General features: G+C 28.9%; 1 protein-coding gene across 3 annotated transcripts in view; it reads right to left on the bottom strand.

Annotated features, from left to right (window-relative positions):
- The window catches only part of LOC108687233 (sodium/calcium exchanger 2), a 66965-nt gene that overhangs the window by 37754 nt on the left and 11633 nt on the right, over positions 1-17578 (bottom strand). For 2 of the 3 annotated variants that reach the window (XM_018192896.1, XM_018192897.1), the window contains exon 3: positions 6099-6190. In XM_018192896.1, coding sequence (XP_018048385.1) covers positions 6099-6190 — 92 coding nt within the window. Of the gene's footprint in view, positions 1-4899; positions 4939-6098; positions 6191-17578 lie in introns of all 3 variants that reach the window. The other variant, XM_018192895.1, reaches the window with a different exon arrangement.

Here is a 17578-nt window from a genome sequence, read left to right as displayed (position 1 = left end):
ACATATATATATATATATAAAATGCAAAATCGTTGATGAAGAGTTGGGAAAGTCTATTTGCCTACAAAACGATTGCGAATAACGCTTGTAATTTCCGTGTATCGCATTGCCTGCAATCTCAATTGTCGACAGTCTGAATTGCTCACTGGGTGATAGCTTACAAGCACCACCAGTACACAAAAGTAGAGATGGACAAAAGTCGATCGATTAATCAACGTCCCCTTCTTCTGCTTCTTTCTGTTCAAGAAACTGATTTCCTGATGTTTTTGGCTTCTAGTAATCCCTATACCGATAACCTTTTTGTTCGATTAAGTTTTGTTATTAAACTTTATTGAACGTGCGGTGAACATATAAAATTTCTTCACTGTGAGAGAATTAAATCTTTCTTATCGAAATTAATTTCTCTGTCCCTAACTCGGCGTGTTTAATTCTTTATCGCATAACATTAACATTCATTATCCAAGCCCTTAGGGTAATCTCGATCAAACCTTAACCTCCGATTAACTTAATCAACGATCAAGTTATCAAGAAAGACCCGCAATATTTGGTTATCACAGATAGAATTACTAATGTCTTGTATTTTGGCATGTAAATAAGATTACAATTTAGATTTAGATGATAAATTATACAGTTAGAAATGTGTACTGTGAAACACTTCTGTTGATTGAATTATTTATTAATCGATCGAAGTAAGCCTTAAACTTCTTAGTTTAAATTTACATTAAAATAGTTATTTTTAAAAATTACGAATTATCGATCATTGATGTTCATTAATTCAATGGAAATGTTATTGAGCAGTGTAAAAAAAAATTGATTGTTTAAACATTGAGTCTTTCTTTAATATTTAATATTTGCGAAATAATAAATTGAGATACCGATGCATGTTGCAAAAGACTGCATACATGATCTCACATGTATAAACAATGCATGCATGGTCACTTTGCATAGATAAAATGAAAAAAATCTCTTTAATAATTTGTAAACATTAATTACATTAGTAAAATTACTTTAGATCCTTTGCGAACGCAAGTATTTTACATTTTGCGAAAATAATTCAGATTTTTGCTTGTGTAAATGATAATTGATAGATGTTTGTATTATTTTAAGATCCGTACTTCGTAAAAGTAGAAATCTACCTCTCTCGGCTCCATGAATAATTGAGCATAAAAATAACGCTTCTTGAAAATAAAAATCTATCAAAATCTATCAAATTAACTTAAAATTATTATATTTATTTCAGTTGCGGTCGTCGTTGACAAGAGAATACGACCTCCAGATGGGCAAAGAATAAAAGAAAGAGAAAGGAAAGGACTCATCATTTATATGTGACACGGCTAACGTATAATTTAATTATACGTTAATAGAGTTACAGACATGTTGTTTTAGAAAGGATTGAAGTGCTAAATCTTGTGTGCATGAAAAGCAGGTGGACCTGACATTTGGATTCTCCAAGCATGGAATGTGGAAAATCCCAATGGCACAATATACAATTATAGACCACGTTTCGCATTGAAGACAACGGCAACGGGCAATCTCGTTATGCAAACCCTCTCTGGGGAGTATACCCCATTCATTTTGCATGGAAAATTGCAAATTTATCTAAATCTGTATAAACTGATTACGCATACTATTTACAGTACTTAACATATTCGATTCCAGATAGATTTGCAACTTTCTACGCGAATTAAACTAGAATAGCGTGCATAAAATGCTCAAGAAATTTTCACAGCACTCGAAATTTTAGCCACACGCAATTATGTTATTAACGATACATGCGTACACGAACTATTAACCCGATTTAATTATTTTATGTGTGGTTGTACGCATGTACACATATGCACAGTAAAATTATAATACATTGCGGCTTACCCGCAAATCCGTACTCCGAACTATTACTTATGCATAATAACGCTTGTAGTCTATCTCTCAGTATGCAATTAGAGCTGCCGACTACACAACTGAATGGAGATTGTAGGCAATGTAATTGTAAGCAAATTGAACTATTGACAATTGGTTTGTCGACAAACTTCTCTCCAAACTTAAAACTTTATCAGCATTTTATGAATTTTTTAATCTCTCTAAAGATATACATTTTTGGAAACAGAAAATATTTTGCTTCACACTTCCAATTTATATTTATATAATATCATCCCCTTTAGAATTAATATATTTTGTATTTAAAATGTAATGTATGTGTAAGTATATGTCCAACATATCTAAAGGAATGTATTATTCCAGACAATTATTGTTATTAATTATTGTTATTAATATAATTATTGTTATTTCTGTTGTTGTTGTTATTTCATTACAGTTTTATTATCATTATCGTTATCATTATCATTATCATTACCATTATCGTCATCATCATTATTATAGACATTATTATTATTATTATTATAAAAAAGATGTTCTAAATAAAAGTTGCTTAATTTTATTAATTTATAACTAAAAAAGTAATGAAAGAGAGAGAGAGAGAGAGAGAGATCTTGGAGTAATATCTCTCTCTCACACACGCGCGCGCGCGCGCGCGCGCACACACACACACACACACACACACACACATTCAAAGATTCTTTCATTCTTGTAGTGTTTCATGAACAATAGTTATGAACCTTTTCATTAAAAACTTCCTAAGTAGTTCTAAATCTTCAAAGTTTGAATACCACTGACATTAGCTTTACTCAAAGTACCACGATGGAGTTTCAACGAGATGGATTACAAAAGTATAAGTACGCGTCTCATCTTCATGAGTCACTTAGCGTAAAATACTATCGTGTGTTTCTTGGTATTTTTTTCAACAAAAAATCTAAAACTTTACTCGTATATTCTATGCTGTTATTATTAATTAAAAACATGAAATTTATAAATTTGAAAAGAGAAACTGAAGAGAGAGAGAGAGAGAGAGAGAGAGAGAGAGAGAGTTATATTTTTCAATTTATTATTTATTTTTCTCTATATTATTTAACTAAATTTTTATTTAATAGCAAGATATTACAGTGAAAAATTCGGAAAATATATGCGATGGAAATTATAACTTTTTTTGTAAAGTTTCTCTTAAAAATTGCGTATTTTTTAATATAAAAAAATTGCTGGTAATGTAGAACCCGAATAAAAAATTATTACAATAAAAGTTGATCGAAAAAGCTATAAAAAGTTAAAAGAATCGTTTCATTCGTTTTCGCGTTCTATACATATGTAATGTGCATATACACGAGCTGCAGCATCACAATTGCACGTTGCATGTGTTTTCGTGGTCTTGTAGTATGCAAATCGTAACTTGCACGTGGACGTGAGCGTCGAAACAAAATCAGACGACTTTTATTCACCGAGAAAAAGGCATCGAGATCAAAGGCTCTTTGTTTGCGCAATCTGCTGATATATCAAGTTGAAATTAAAAAGTTAATCGAGACATAACAATGATCGTAAAAATGTTGCGTAATGTTGTAAATAATGTTGCTCAAAATATGGATAAATTTTGTAGGCACGTTTTTAAAATTATTATATTTTATTTATTAGCGAGATGATTTATACATCCAGTTATTTACTTATATTTATTATTTATATTTTAATATGTTATTTACTTACTTTTGTATATCTCCATCTTCGTCCCTTCATATACAAATTTAATATCCACGAACAGAATAAAACATCTAAAAAATTAAATTGCTTTCAAATAAGTTATTTTTTTTTTATCTTCATTAGCTCTTTTAAGTCTCATATAGTTGAATAAAGTCATTATATTATACAGAGTATTCACTCGGCGTAATTACCGAAATATATCTTTCTTCGTTTGAAATTTTTTAGAAAGAAGTTATGCGGTTTGAAGGAATCAATATTATAATAAAGTTAATAAAATATTTAGTTCAAAATCATATTTTTTTAGATTTTAAAGTTATCGTTGTTCTTGCCGATAAAATCCTTTATTTTTATTAATATCAAACAACGTTATGGCAAACAACGAAAATATATAATATTTATATAATATTTTTTTTCTTCAAAATTCTTCCTTTAAAAATAACCGAGACATTTTAAAAGTGAAGTTAGGAGTGACACACTCTATGTAACGTACATTTATAAATGGAGATGACAAAAGACGCAAAAACATGAATGTATAATTTGATATTACAAATCTGAATTATAAATAATCACGAAAGCCAGTGCGAAATTTTAGTGCAGTTAGTTATTGCAAAAATCTGCGAGAATTACGTGCACACTCGTCAAAATTTATCACTCTAATTAAAAACAAAATGATCGGCAATTGACACCATTTCACATTCTTCTTTTAGTTTGCGCGAAATAAGCGAAATAATCTATTCCAATAATATTCTATTCTACTAATTATCATGTCATGAATGAAGCTTTGTGTTATGGCAAAGCCATTAATAATTATGGAGAAGCACTACAGCGGACGTTTTGATCGTTTTAAAAGCCTGTGTTTCAAATTTCACATAAAATAAATAACTGAATAAATAAAGTGCAATTTCCTTATCTAAACCAAGAAAAAAAGAATTATTTTTGTGTTATTTACAAAAAGAAAACGTCTTCCTCTTTAAATATTGCATAAATATTTAATGAAATAATTGAACATAAAAGAGATGGAAGATTTACTAAAAAATTTAATTGTACAATTTATATATTACAATATATCTCAATTTTTATATATATATATTAAAAAATATAAAACAGTAATAATGTTTAAATATTAAAAAACAATACAAACAAAATTATAATATAATATTTATAATTTAAACAAAATATTAATACATATATACACATACATTAACAATTATAAGAAATATTTATTCCTTCCTGGTTATGCTGTAAAAAATTCCTGAAAATACCACGAAATGATAATTCGCGGTGAATAAAAAATCCGTTTGTATTAAAATGTGTACATACTACTGTGATAGTTAGTTAAATCAATCAGCGCGGGACTAACTGATGCGCAAGAAAAAATTTGGACAAGCGCAAAATGTCCGTTTATTCAAGACTTACGTTCAATTGAATGGACGGATCCAGGCAGAGAACCAGCGCGTGATACATGTATGAAGAGACACGTGGAAATCAATTTTTGTCAAGAACAAGTCATCGGCGTTCTTATCACGAAATATCTATTTATATTAATTAATCGCAATTAATCTTAATAGCGTCGCCAATCGTCACGCTCGTGCTTTTACCGATCTACCCACTTCCCTTTTTTTCTTTTCTCTTCTTTTAAATATTAAAACTTTGATTATGTAGCTAAAATTTAAGATATTACTTATAGGCAAATAAGAATGTAAATAAAGGATGTAAGATATTTAATAGCTCTTTATGTTTTATCCATTAAATATTAATAGCTTTCCTTAATATAAATATCGAGTATTCATTATTAAGGTTGTTTCGAATTTAAACACATTTAAATATTAAAGCTTATCGTTTTTTATCGCAATTAAACATAATTGCAAAAATAGATAAGTTTTTATGTGGTGTTCCCGTTAGAGTCAAAGTTTTCCCATCACATTTATCCTCGTCAAGAGACTGAAAGATCTTCCACCGAACTTCGTATCAGCAAAAATTGCATTGGATCGAGTGAAAAGAACAACGTAAGCAAGTGACGGCGCTATCGAAATCAAATGCTGAAAGTTTAAATCGAGATTTTGCTTCTTATATATATATATTTTGCTTATAAACATATGCAGATATAAAGTACACGATAAAAAAAGTAATTTAAATTTGTGTATCAGATTTTCTTACGAGCACGCAAAAAAAGCTCCTAGGAGAAAAATTAATCCCACAAAATTACCTTGTATTTTCCTTATTACGGAATTTTTTAGAAAAAAATAACTGAAATAATTTGTAACGGAAAAATAATTGAAATACATTAAAATAATTTATCTGTTATATACACTGCAATTATTGTATCACATTCACTTCAGTGACTTGACTTTTAACTTCTCTCGGGAACTTTTTTGTTTCGTATATCGATTTAAATGTTTGGTCCTGTATAAAAAAAAAAAAAATGGGAAAAGGAAGTATTATCGTATTATAATGACTTCAAAGTATGTCGGGAAATTCAGTATTAAAAATCTAATCAAATTGATAAAAGATTTAATCACCTCCTTGCAGCACCGGCTCGCCCAATTCGACATAGAAAAGAGCATCCTTCTCGTAGGAGTCCTCTTCGATAATTTCCAGGTTGATAACTTTTCTGAAACAATTACAGAATAGTTCCAAACAATTGCTCTGAAAATAATAAGTTTACTAGAAAATATATATATGGGCGCGGTTCTACGTTAAATTGAACAAAAAAATACGTATTATTTCTTTAGGACACTTTTTATACTAATAATCTTACAATGTTTCTTGAGAGAGACGTGGAATTTTTTAATTTACACAAATTCCGAAATCACAATATTTTTAGAACGCTCTAATTTTGGTTAAACGTTGATTTAAGATTTTTCGGCGATCAATCATTTTAAAGCAGATTCATTACATTTTCCACATGAATAAACAAATTTGTAAATAACATAATTATAAATAATATAATTTTTATAGAAAGCACTGTACTTTAAGTACACACAACCAACCAAAAGGATTTAATTAATGGACTCTCACGATTTAAATAAAAAATAAACATTCACCATGGCAAATAAAAGTAAAAACATATTTTTAACTTTCCATACCTTTTTTTTAAATAAAAAAATATATATAAATTTAAAAAAATTAATTGATAAAATATTGATCTGAATAGGTATTATTATACAGATCTTTTTATAAATAATAACTGTCTGTATCTATTTTTAGATTGCGCATCAAATTTTTTAAGAAATTAAACTTATCAGATTTAATTCTTGTTATGTATAATTACGTAATTCATTGGAGACGTTAAAAGTTGCAGACAATTAAACGCGAACTGTCTCGTACTGTTTCGAACGTCGTGAAAATCGATTTATTACTTTAGATAATTAAGTATCGAATAACTGTACAACTTGCAGGCGCACATTAGCGACAGAAAGCATAATTGAAGACTTCTTGGAAGCGTATTCTATTTTCTATTGTAGCCAGTAGTGTATAGTCTCGGCAGGATAGTCATCAATTTTCATTGAGAACAGAAACTATGGAATACCTTTTGGTATGTAAAATACTTTCAGTTGGATAGATCAAAATTTTCGAAGCGAAAAGTTAATGTAACATGAGATTTTTTATATTATTATTGTTGTAACATCAATTATTTAAAATGCAGAGAAGAATTACTCAATAAATCAGTTTCATCTTTTCTATATATTATTATTAATTATTATTACTTCATATTATTTATATTACACTGTAAAAAATAAAATGTTAATTTTAATTTAAAGTCGTACAGTGAACAAAAATTAACTTTAATTTTAATATTTTTGCATGTCTCCAGAAAATTCACTCTATATATGACTATAAGTTAAACTATAAAAATTAACATTTTATTTTTTACAGTGTATTAATCCTATATTATTAATTCATATCATTAATTATTAATACTTTTTCACTTTTTTCGCATGATATAAGTATAACAAAAATAGCGGATAAGAAATCAATTATTTCTTGTAACCATTTATTATTTTTTGATAACAGACATCTGTTAGGGGAATTGTAAAGAATACAATTTTGCTAGGTTATTTTGTGCACAGATAACGTGTAGTACAACATGAAAATGTCAAATTATATAGCACACACATCGATATGCCGTGTTTTTTTATATAAACAATCTTGATATAAATTCCGTTTGTAAACTTCTAGTAAACAATAAGATTCAAACACGCAAACTTGGTAACGCTATTAATTATTAATTACAACAATGTAATAGAAAAATTGACAACGCTTGGCCACATTATTTATTTATGCAACAGTAAAATTATAAATGATTAATTATTTATTAAAAATTTATATTGGGTACTGTAAATATATTATTTAAAGTGAAAAAGAAAACTCGTATTTTTAATAAATTTTAAACTCACTGTTATGTTATATACATTAATATATATTATTAATGTATATATAATTATAACTTACATTTAAATTTTAATATTTTTAATAAATTAAAAACGTTATCTAAGATATATCTAAGAAATGTGTGTACCAACCAAAAAAAAGCGATTTAAGAGACAAGCCTTCAGAGAAAAGAAAAAGCTTACATTCATTTCAGAGAAGAACTCTTAAATAAATTTATATAAATTTCTTGAGCATTGTGAAAACTTTCCTTCGAGGAAACGATTCCTTCGAGAATTCCACACATGAGAAAAATTAGCTAAGGTATCAGTTATGTATAGCATGTGTTGAGCTTTCATAATACGTAGCAGTAATATGAAACTACACAAGTGCAACGGAACGAAAGCTCGTTAAGGCGGAGAACTTCATTTAGCGGCGTTATAATTAAACCAACTAATGCTTGTTATCTTGACAGTGAAGCACCTTTGCACGCGAGACTTAATTCGCGTTCATTTATACTGTGCATGCGACTATCCCTTTCGCTTTATTGCAAATCTGTTTCGCTGTAATGTTCCTCAATGTGACAATTAGAGCGCCTCTGGGGGAATATAAATTGCAGCGTTGCATGTTTAATTTTTTTCGGAAGATGATGGATTTCTCTCTGAACGAGAAAATGAAAGATAAGATTAGGAATGTATAATAATTAATTCCCCTTAAATCTTAATTGGGAAAGATAGGATTAGGAATGTCATAATTTGCTTTTTTATCTTTAAACCTTAATTCGTACTACAATTCCGCTTTTAATTTAAAAAAAAAAAAAAAAAAAAATCAACATTAATATTCAGCAGCAAGTCCTGCGGAGATTTTTTTATGCCATATTAACGAGGCGACTGCGAAACTAACTGCTGTGCAAAATCGCATCGTTGTACTCGACATAAACAAATCACGTCGATTTATTCTTTAGAGAAATGTGCGAGTGTGATTTATTAATCCACGAATACAGAGCGATGCCGAGTTTGCACTTAATTGCGAATTAACTGACTACAAATGGCTACGGAAAGCAGTGTAATGCTTTTAATAGTCCGAGATATCGTCTAACGCGATTAGCCGACCCTTTATGTTGGAGGTCTTAAGGTCTTGGGGCAAATTGTATTACATCATGTAACATGTCTCGCGTCTTACTAAAATGAGTTCTTTCGCTTTAACAAGTCTCGAGAAAGTCAGTTTGAAAAAAACAAATCGAAAATTGTCTATAAATTCTTTTTGAAACAAATCTTTTTGAAATCTCAAAGCTTTACTGAAGACTTTTCTTTAAAAAATTCTGAGTAATTCCGAGTAAAGTTTCGTTCAACACTGTTCAGATAATTATTAAAACAATATCTATATAAATTTAGATTTTACGTTTTTCTAATTTTCGTATTTTAAATTATAATTAAAAGTAAGAATATCTATAGGGTGTCCCTCAATTGTTGACCAAGCGCTTTTGTGTAAATAAAGCGAACTAAATTGAGTCAAAAAGTCCTCTATCATTTTACAACCGTTACAATAATATTAATTAAAACTCACTTGAATTATATTGTTTCAATAATTTTTTATTCAAATACTATCAATTTTACAGAAAAACAACAAGAGACAAAAATTATTTATTTTCTTCTCATAAAGTTTTGAGTATTTTTTCAGAATTTTTTAATACCACATTTTCTCATATTAGTAAAAATAGTTGTCAATAAGAAAATGCAGTTGATAAAGAACTCAAAAGTTGATAAAGAATTCTAAAAAAATTCTCACAGCTTCTACAAGAAGAACAATTTCTGTCTCTTGCTGTTTTGTAATGCTGATGTTGGTATTTGAGTAAAAAATTATTGAAAACCGATATTTAATTCGGCAATTTTTAATTAAGTAATTAATATCTCATTAAATTATTATTGCAAAAATTGCAAAATGATACAAGAGGATTTTTCGACTCAGTTTAATATACTTTGTCTACACAAAAGCGCTTGGCGCCAAAAATTGTGAGATGTACACCCTGTACATATTCTTACTTTTAATTTAAAATACGAAGCTTAGGAAAAATATAGGATCTAAATTTATTACAATTTATTACAACAGCGCTTGGCGCTGTTGTATTGTAATAAAAATTGCGGGACACCCTGTACGTGCGTGCGTGTACATCTACATCCCTTACTTGCTACAACAATGACGCAACTCAAAAAAACAAAGCTTTCCAGAAAATAAGTTTAAATGTTATAAAACATAAAAATTTTGTAATTATTATATTATATATTATAATGTAATTTTGAAATATAATTTTGTTGTAACATGTAGAGAAATAAAAGTGTATTCTTTTTAAAGTATATTCTTTCTTTTTTCTTTACGTTTATTTCATTCTTCCTCTGCATCTTAAAAATGACAATTTCCTATATCATTGTTGTAGCAATTGAAGGTAATCGTAACATGAATTAATATTACTAGTGCATTAAATATTAAACAAAATTGAATTATGAGCAACAAATAACAAATTCAATTTTTTTAAATATATTTTTAAGCAATTATTTTTCCAAGACCTAGGCTGTTATATATTCAAAATACTTCTTTATATATAAAAAGTTCCCATTTTGAATTCTTCTTTTCTAAGTTTAAGATAATTCACATTTGTTATCCCTAAAAAAAAAATCCTCTACACAAGTGCACTTTAGTAAAAGAGCAAATATTTCGGAGCCATCGTTCGAGTACGAAATAAAATGTCGTTTACTTGAACCATTCTTGCATGAGATGCGAATCGAGTCGCTCATGCGAATAGAAGGGGAATAAGAAGGGTTTTCACCCTTGGCGAAGAGAAGAGATTAAATATAACATCAGTGGCGGCTTAGCGTGAAAAACATGACACGTTTTATACCTATTTATACAAATTACAGACTGTTTGCTGTTTTTATTTAATAACTTTATTATAAATGCATACGTATGAATATGGTACTTTGACAATCAGATACAAACATTTGAGAAAAATTAACGAGAGGCAACGCTTTTCCTTAACGATATGAATGCCGACGCCTATGCTGCGAGATTGATCCGATCACCCAGTGTGAGCCAAAGTAACATCATAACGAGCATAACAGAGCAAGTTCGGAATTCATACGTTCGAAGCGTTGCCAACGCGCAGCGATGTCCAAAAGAAAGAAAAAGAAATTTGCATGCACGCACGAACGTAGATAACTTTGCAATTTTTTTTATTTATTGCAGAAAACGCATGTCGCAACGGAATAGATTGTTTGTTCGCTGTTCGCAATATTAATGTCTTTTTATTTGTCCTTGTCACAACACATAGTATGAAATCTTTAATTAAAGTTTCCAATCTAATTTACTACATAATAAAAATATTTTGCCTCTATGCACTGAACAAATATACTAAATTAAATCCTTCATATTAAATCTTTTGTTTGAATGATGGAATCTCAAATATCTTAAATATTCATTGAATATAAAGATATATTCATTTGATACAAAATCATTCATTAGATTTAACTACATCATTTCTTAAATATGTCGCATTCTATGAGTAAGTAAACAAATAATATATGTTAAAAATAATATATGTTTTAGAACGTTTTACAAATTTTAAGATAAAAAATAAAGTACATGTTAATTTAATATACAAACGTTAATATGCTTTCAACATTTTGCTTACAAATTGTATGAAAATTACATTTTCTGCATTAATTTTTTTTTTACATAATATTTGTGTTACTATCTAATATATTTCATGTTGAATTAATGCAAAAATTTGAGTAGACCATTTGGAAAATGGTCTACTAAATGCAATATAAATTTCAATTGTGCAAAAATTTCTTTTGTATTTTCTCATATAAATATACTTGCATTTTGACTACGCATTTTATTAATTTATTTTATTATAATTTTATAAAACTTCGAATTTTTTTCTTTAAAAAATGAGCTAAAAAATCATAGACTTCTCTATCGGTCTTGAATTTTATTTCTCCGTAAATATATATATAATTCTTTGAAGAAAAGTAATAACTGTTTGGGGCCAAGTCAGGATAGTAAAGTGAACGATTTCTTGAACAGCATTCTTGAATAGCAACCTTCTTTAAAATCAATGTGTACATGGCCACATTACCATGCAACAACAAGCGATAGCTCGCAGCATTGTTTTTCTTTAATGGCATATCCCTCGAGTGATATATTAAGAAAACGTAATACTATCCTGAGACGATGATATTTGAAATCAGTCAGAAAAAAACCTTCTCAGAATCTCATAGAATTGTGATCTTCTTTTAAAACTTTTGTTTTTACATGTGTCACCTTTGCTCTCTCATGCCTTGGCGAAGCAGAACGTCGCCATTTCATGAATTCTCTTTTTGACAGAGGATCATGCCATAGTTTCACCTCCAAGATTCAATAACTTCTTTCTCTCAGTCTTCCTAAAAGGATAAAAACTCTCGACAACATCTCATTTCATTTTTGCCTTTTGGAACTGCCGAAGGAAGTTACTTATCCCAAGTTGACTTTATTTATGATATTCGTGCAGGATCCGCTGTGGTTTCTTGCTGCTAATTCCATGGTCTTTGGCTACTTGTCTTTCAGTATTTCTTTCTTCTTCAGAAAACTTTTTTCTTCACAACGTTCATGTTGTTTCTTCATAACTGTTAGTCGGCGTGATGATGAATGAACTGTCTTCCAAACGAAATCGTATTGCTTATTTTTTCACGGTGAACCGCAAGAGAAAAATTTCACAAATAATATTCAGACGCTTTTTAATTTCCAATAAATTATTTTTATTTCTCTTAAGAGAATCCTCGATAACGAATAGATGTATGTCTATGAAATTTTTATTTGAACTTAGTGAAGGATCAATTAAGCAATCGTCAATGACACATCCTTTTTTATAATATTGTTTAAAAGCTGATTCCAAAATTTTTTTCTTGCTGCGTAAACATGATATTATTTCCTTTTGCATCTTTTGTTTATCTATGGATTTTTTTTATGATGCTAAATAATTTATCAATATTTTCCTTATTTTAAACAACAATTTTTGTTAGTCAATTTAAAATGTCGACGCATCTCTGGCGACAAAGAAAAGTTCCAAAAAATGTTGCAAAAATGTAGATTTCATTCTTAATATGGATAAAGCGTAATATAAGTTTTGTATATTATGCGTAATGTATAACAGAATATACAGAAGATGATTAAAGCTGATTTGCATGAATCTAAATGATCATCGCTAGGTTAAATAACCGACAGCTATTCCTGGCAACCGACTGACACTTCCGTTGTAAGTTAAATTAATTAGTGCCCACGTGGAAGCCGTGATGATAGGCGCGCGTGGATTAAATTAACTCTCAAGTTTCAAAAATGACATCGAGGGCGTGACAGCGCAATGATAACGCGCGTTATCCGTCCTTTATCGAGGGCAGATAAATTTCTATACAGTTGAGAAACGTTGATGAACGCCGGCGGGAGAAGGTCTAACTATAAATAGCGTTAGAATATCCATTTAAGCCCGTACGCACGTTAAATCGATCGACCTCTACCCGTTACAATGGGGTCTTACGTTACTGCTTGATAAACACTGATCTCTTTCCTTCCAGTGGGAAATTTACTTATTTATAGCTTCCTCAATCGTGTCGGGTGCCTAACGGATAATGAACGTTTGGCACAAATTTTAAGGGTGCATAGGCATATCGAAGTTTGGAAGCACCCTCAACTTTCGACAAATAGGCTGAGAGTACTTCGCTTGATATTCACGTAAATTACATACTGCGCATAATGTTTGTGCCAATCTTGCTTAGGAAGTACACAACGTTTCAGAAAAATGGAAGAGAGAGAGAGAGAGAGAGAGAGAGAGAGAGAGAGAGAGAGAGAGAGAGAGAGAGCAGATGAACAAATTGTGGAAAAATATCTGACAACTCAAATAGCAAGCTGATATACTATTTTTTGTCATTTTGACATTATAATAATGATGCCTTTGATGTTCCTCGTCAAAAACGATGACAAATAATGTTAGCTTGCTATCTGGGAAATCGAATAAAAAATTAATCTGATTGAAGATAGAAGCAATCCTCATTTTATGTACGATGTTCATTCATATTTTTCTCTCTAATAAATCGGTTGCTTATTTTATACATATAAAAGTATTCAAACAGAAATATTGAATAAAGAAAAAAGGAAAAATTATAATATATTATAAAATATTTCATTTATCATGTAGAAACATATTGAAACAAAATTTAAATATGAGAAATATTTAAAATCTCTATTATTACATTTTGATGATTTTATTCATTATCAGATATCTAATATATTATAATAATATTACTATTCGCTTCATAAATATCAAATATATCATCTTTTTAATACCCATATCATATATTTTGTTAATCTATAAATTTCTGTATAAAACGCATATTCTGGTTGTAATTTTTTTGACTTTGTTGAATCGGTCAGTTTATTTTCCATTCTGAATTTTAGAATATACAGGTAATACGAGAGTTTCGGAAGGAATGAAGCAACTGTGTCATCCCCTATTCGTCTTATTTCTCACCCGTGCCTCCGAATACCATCCGAATCTCGCTGGTATCGAACGTTGATATCCGGTTATATTTCTCTCTAAATTCCTAGTAGTAAGAGGATTTGCAGGAAATTGTGTCGCTGAGTGCCTGAATATTCGTGACTATTTTTTGAAGCGGAAAAATGTCCTTTTTAAGAAAAAGGGAAAAGAGCAGTGAGAACAAAGTAAATAACCGTGTTTACGAAAGATGTGCGATGTCGCAATATAAGGAAGCTTTAAAGAAGAGATAGATTCTTCTATAAATTTAGAATAATTTTCTTTATAAAAAATAAGAAATAGGTAAATTTTTTAGTCAATAATCGATTATATATAAAATAAGAATAGAATTATTTTAATTTATATGTTGTTTTGATATAGATATTAATTTTCTAACTATTATTTTTTTTTAATAATAAAAAATCCCAATTTATAAAAATTTATATAAGTAAATAATCATTTAAAATCAATATAAGTTGTTTATTATTATTAAAAAAAATTTTTTTGTTATTAAATAAAATCTTACAACACACACTATTATACTTTTTATATTATGTGACACTAAATATAGTTTTAATTAATTACAGGCATTATAATATATTATGTAAAATTTCTTTTCATTTCCTTCATTCATTTTTGTCACAAATCTACGCACAATTGAAATTAATTTTGTTGGACTAATGGCGCCATTTGAATGCCCGCAAATTGCGAATAATTGCGTAAATTTGTCACAAAAGTTGCAAACTGCAACCGAAGTTAGATTCGGATGCATTTATCTGCATGTAACTGCACCTTCTCTTGCAGCAGTATGCATACCGCATAATATCTTTATTACATTATATCTATCAATATATATACCCAGAGGTCACATGTAAAATCGCAATATAATATATAAATTTGCGAAGATACGTGCGTAAAATGCAAATTTCACGACTAAATAAACGTACCTACCCTGTAATTTATAGAATCAAAAGGCATGCAAAGAAACCTTAATTCGGGTGCTAAATCAATAAAATCAGATTTTATATATTTTTAATATAAATTTTTTCAAACACTTTTATTAAATTTTGATTATATAAGTTTTTATATTATAAAAATTTCCATTCACTTTAAATATTTTATTAAGTTTTTTTTTTATTTTATTATTAATATTTATAGAAAGTGATATAAATTTTTGCTGGATTTTTCTGTTAATTTTTCTAGTAAAACTAGAAATTCTTTCAAAGAGAAACTTTGTCTTAACATGTTACGCCTATTTTACAAAATATATTTTTTAAGCGATTTATAAATAACAAGAATTGTGAACTTTAAATTTTTTTATTGTGTTACTCCATCGTTTCTAAACTGACAAAAAACTTGATATGCAAATTCCGCTTTTCTGCAATTCTTGCCTGGATAGAAAAATTTCCAGATTTTTCCTAAAAACTGCATATAATTGAATGCAGCAAGAGAAAACTGCATCAGCTGCTTTAAGTATTATTGAATTATTCCAGAACGTTTCATATAGCGGCGCTATGTTTATTCGAATATTATGTATTGCCTTAGCAATCAAGGCAATTCTCCAAAGCGGGAGTAAACCTCTGTATTTATTCATGCTTTGCAGCCGTCGGCACATAATGTATCGCAAACATTCAATTCCCACCTTTCACTCCATAACCATTTCATAGTATTTTGTTATAACATAAAATAACATAAAAAGGAGGAAGGGGATAGAAAGTAAGCTTGTAATTTCATGGAATAATTAATTTTTAAAAACGCAACGCTTCAACATGAAATATGATCAATTGTGAGAAATTCGAGACATTATGTACGTACAAAGGAGTTTCACACAAGCTATTACATAGTTACATAGTAAACAATAATTGACAATGAGCTTATATCGCACGATCTTGTGTCAAGGACGGAGGAATGACTGATCAACGTTCAAAGGAAATCAATGTCTAGCGTTTTTGAAAATACATTGGATTACTTAACAAAAATTTTTTTAATCGAATCTATCATTCTTTTAAGTTTGTTGACGACTTTGCGGAAACATTTTATACATAATTAGTAAAAAGGTGAACTATACAAAGTGTATATTTGCGACGTAAAGTAATTATTTTGAGAAATAACTTGCCTCACTTTGTCTCGTTGAATAAAGACAACGAAGCATAAAATTCGACATCGCGCGACGTGAACCCATAAATGAGCCAATGACGGGGTAGGAAGCCCCTGGAGTGCTATACTGCATCCCTGTACTCTTCACGATTAAATTGCACTATGACACAAACAATTTGTTTTAACAATTAAATGAAAAATGTTATCGCAATGTTTTTTGCGAATATTATATAAAGTATTAGAAAAGGATTTAATACTACAATTAGAGAACAAATGATTAAACTATGATAATAAGTAGAAATTATATAGTCAATTAGCGCTCAACATTAATTATAAAAAATAGAAGAAATTATACTCATAAATAAAAATGATTTTTACAAAGTTGTAATAATTACACTTAATTTGATTGCATTTTTTTAATAAAACTATATACTTATATACTTTTCTTGCATTAATCTTCTCGTTAGTTTCTCTCTACACACAAAGTACTAATTGTAACATCATCAAAAAATTTATTTGCAAGTTTTAAGTCAAGAAATCCATTCAGAAAGCCATTAAAAAAATTTACGACTTCTAAAGATAATTATATAACAAAGAATATTTCTTTAAATCATTTATAAATTTTAAAGAGTAATACATCTATACATTAATATGATAAGCAGACAGATTAGTGGACGAATTGTTTTTAAAAATTATAAATAAAAAAAGAAATAAAGAAATGTTAAAATTGATACAAGATATGTGTATTACACAATATGATCGATCATCTCGATCATTTATAGGCAAGAAAGATAGGAGAAATGATAGCAGCCTTAGCAAAACAGTAGCTAATGGAATGGCGAAGTTAAAATCACATTCGCGAGGTTTTCAAACACGTCAAAATTCACCACGTAGTCTCGATAATGGATGCCTTTCTGTTCCACGTGTAGTTCAAAAATAAATATTATTGTTTTAATATATAATAACAACAAT

This window comes from Atta colombica, unplaced genomic scaffold (genome assembly GCF_001594045.1).
Source record: "Atta colombica isolate Treedump-2 unplaced genomic scaffold, Acol1.0 scaffold203, whole genome shotgun sequence".
Taxonomy (NCBI): Eukaryota; Metazoa; Arthropoda; class Insecta; order Hymenoptera; family Formicidae; genus Atta; species Atta colombica.
Note: the sequence above shows the minus strand (reverse complement) of the source record. Positions and strands in the feature narration are given on the sequence as shown.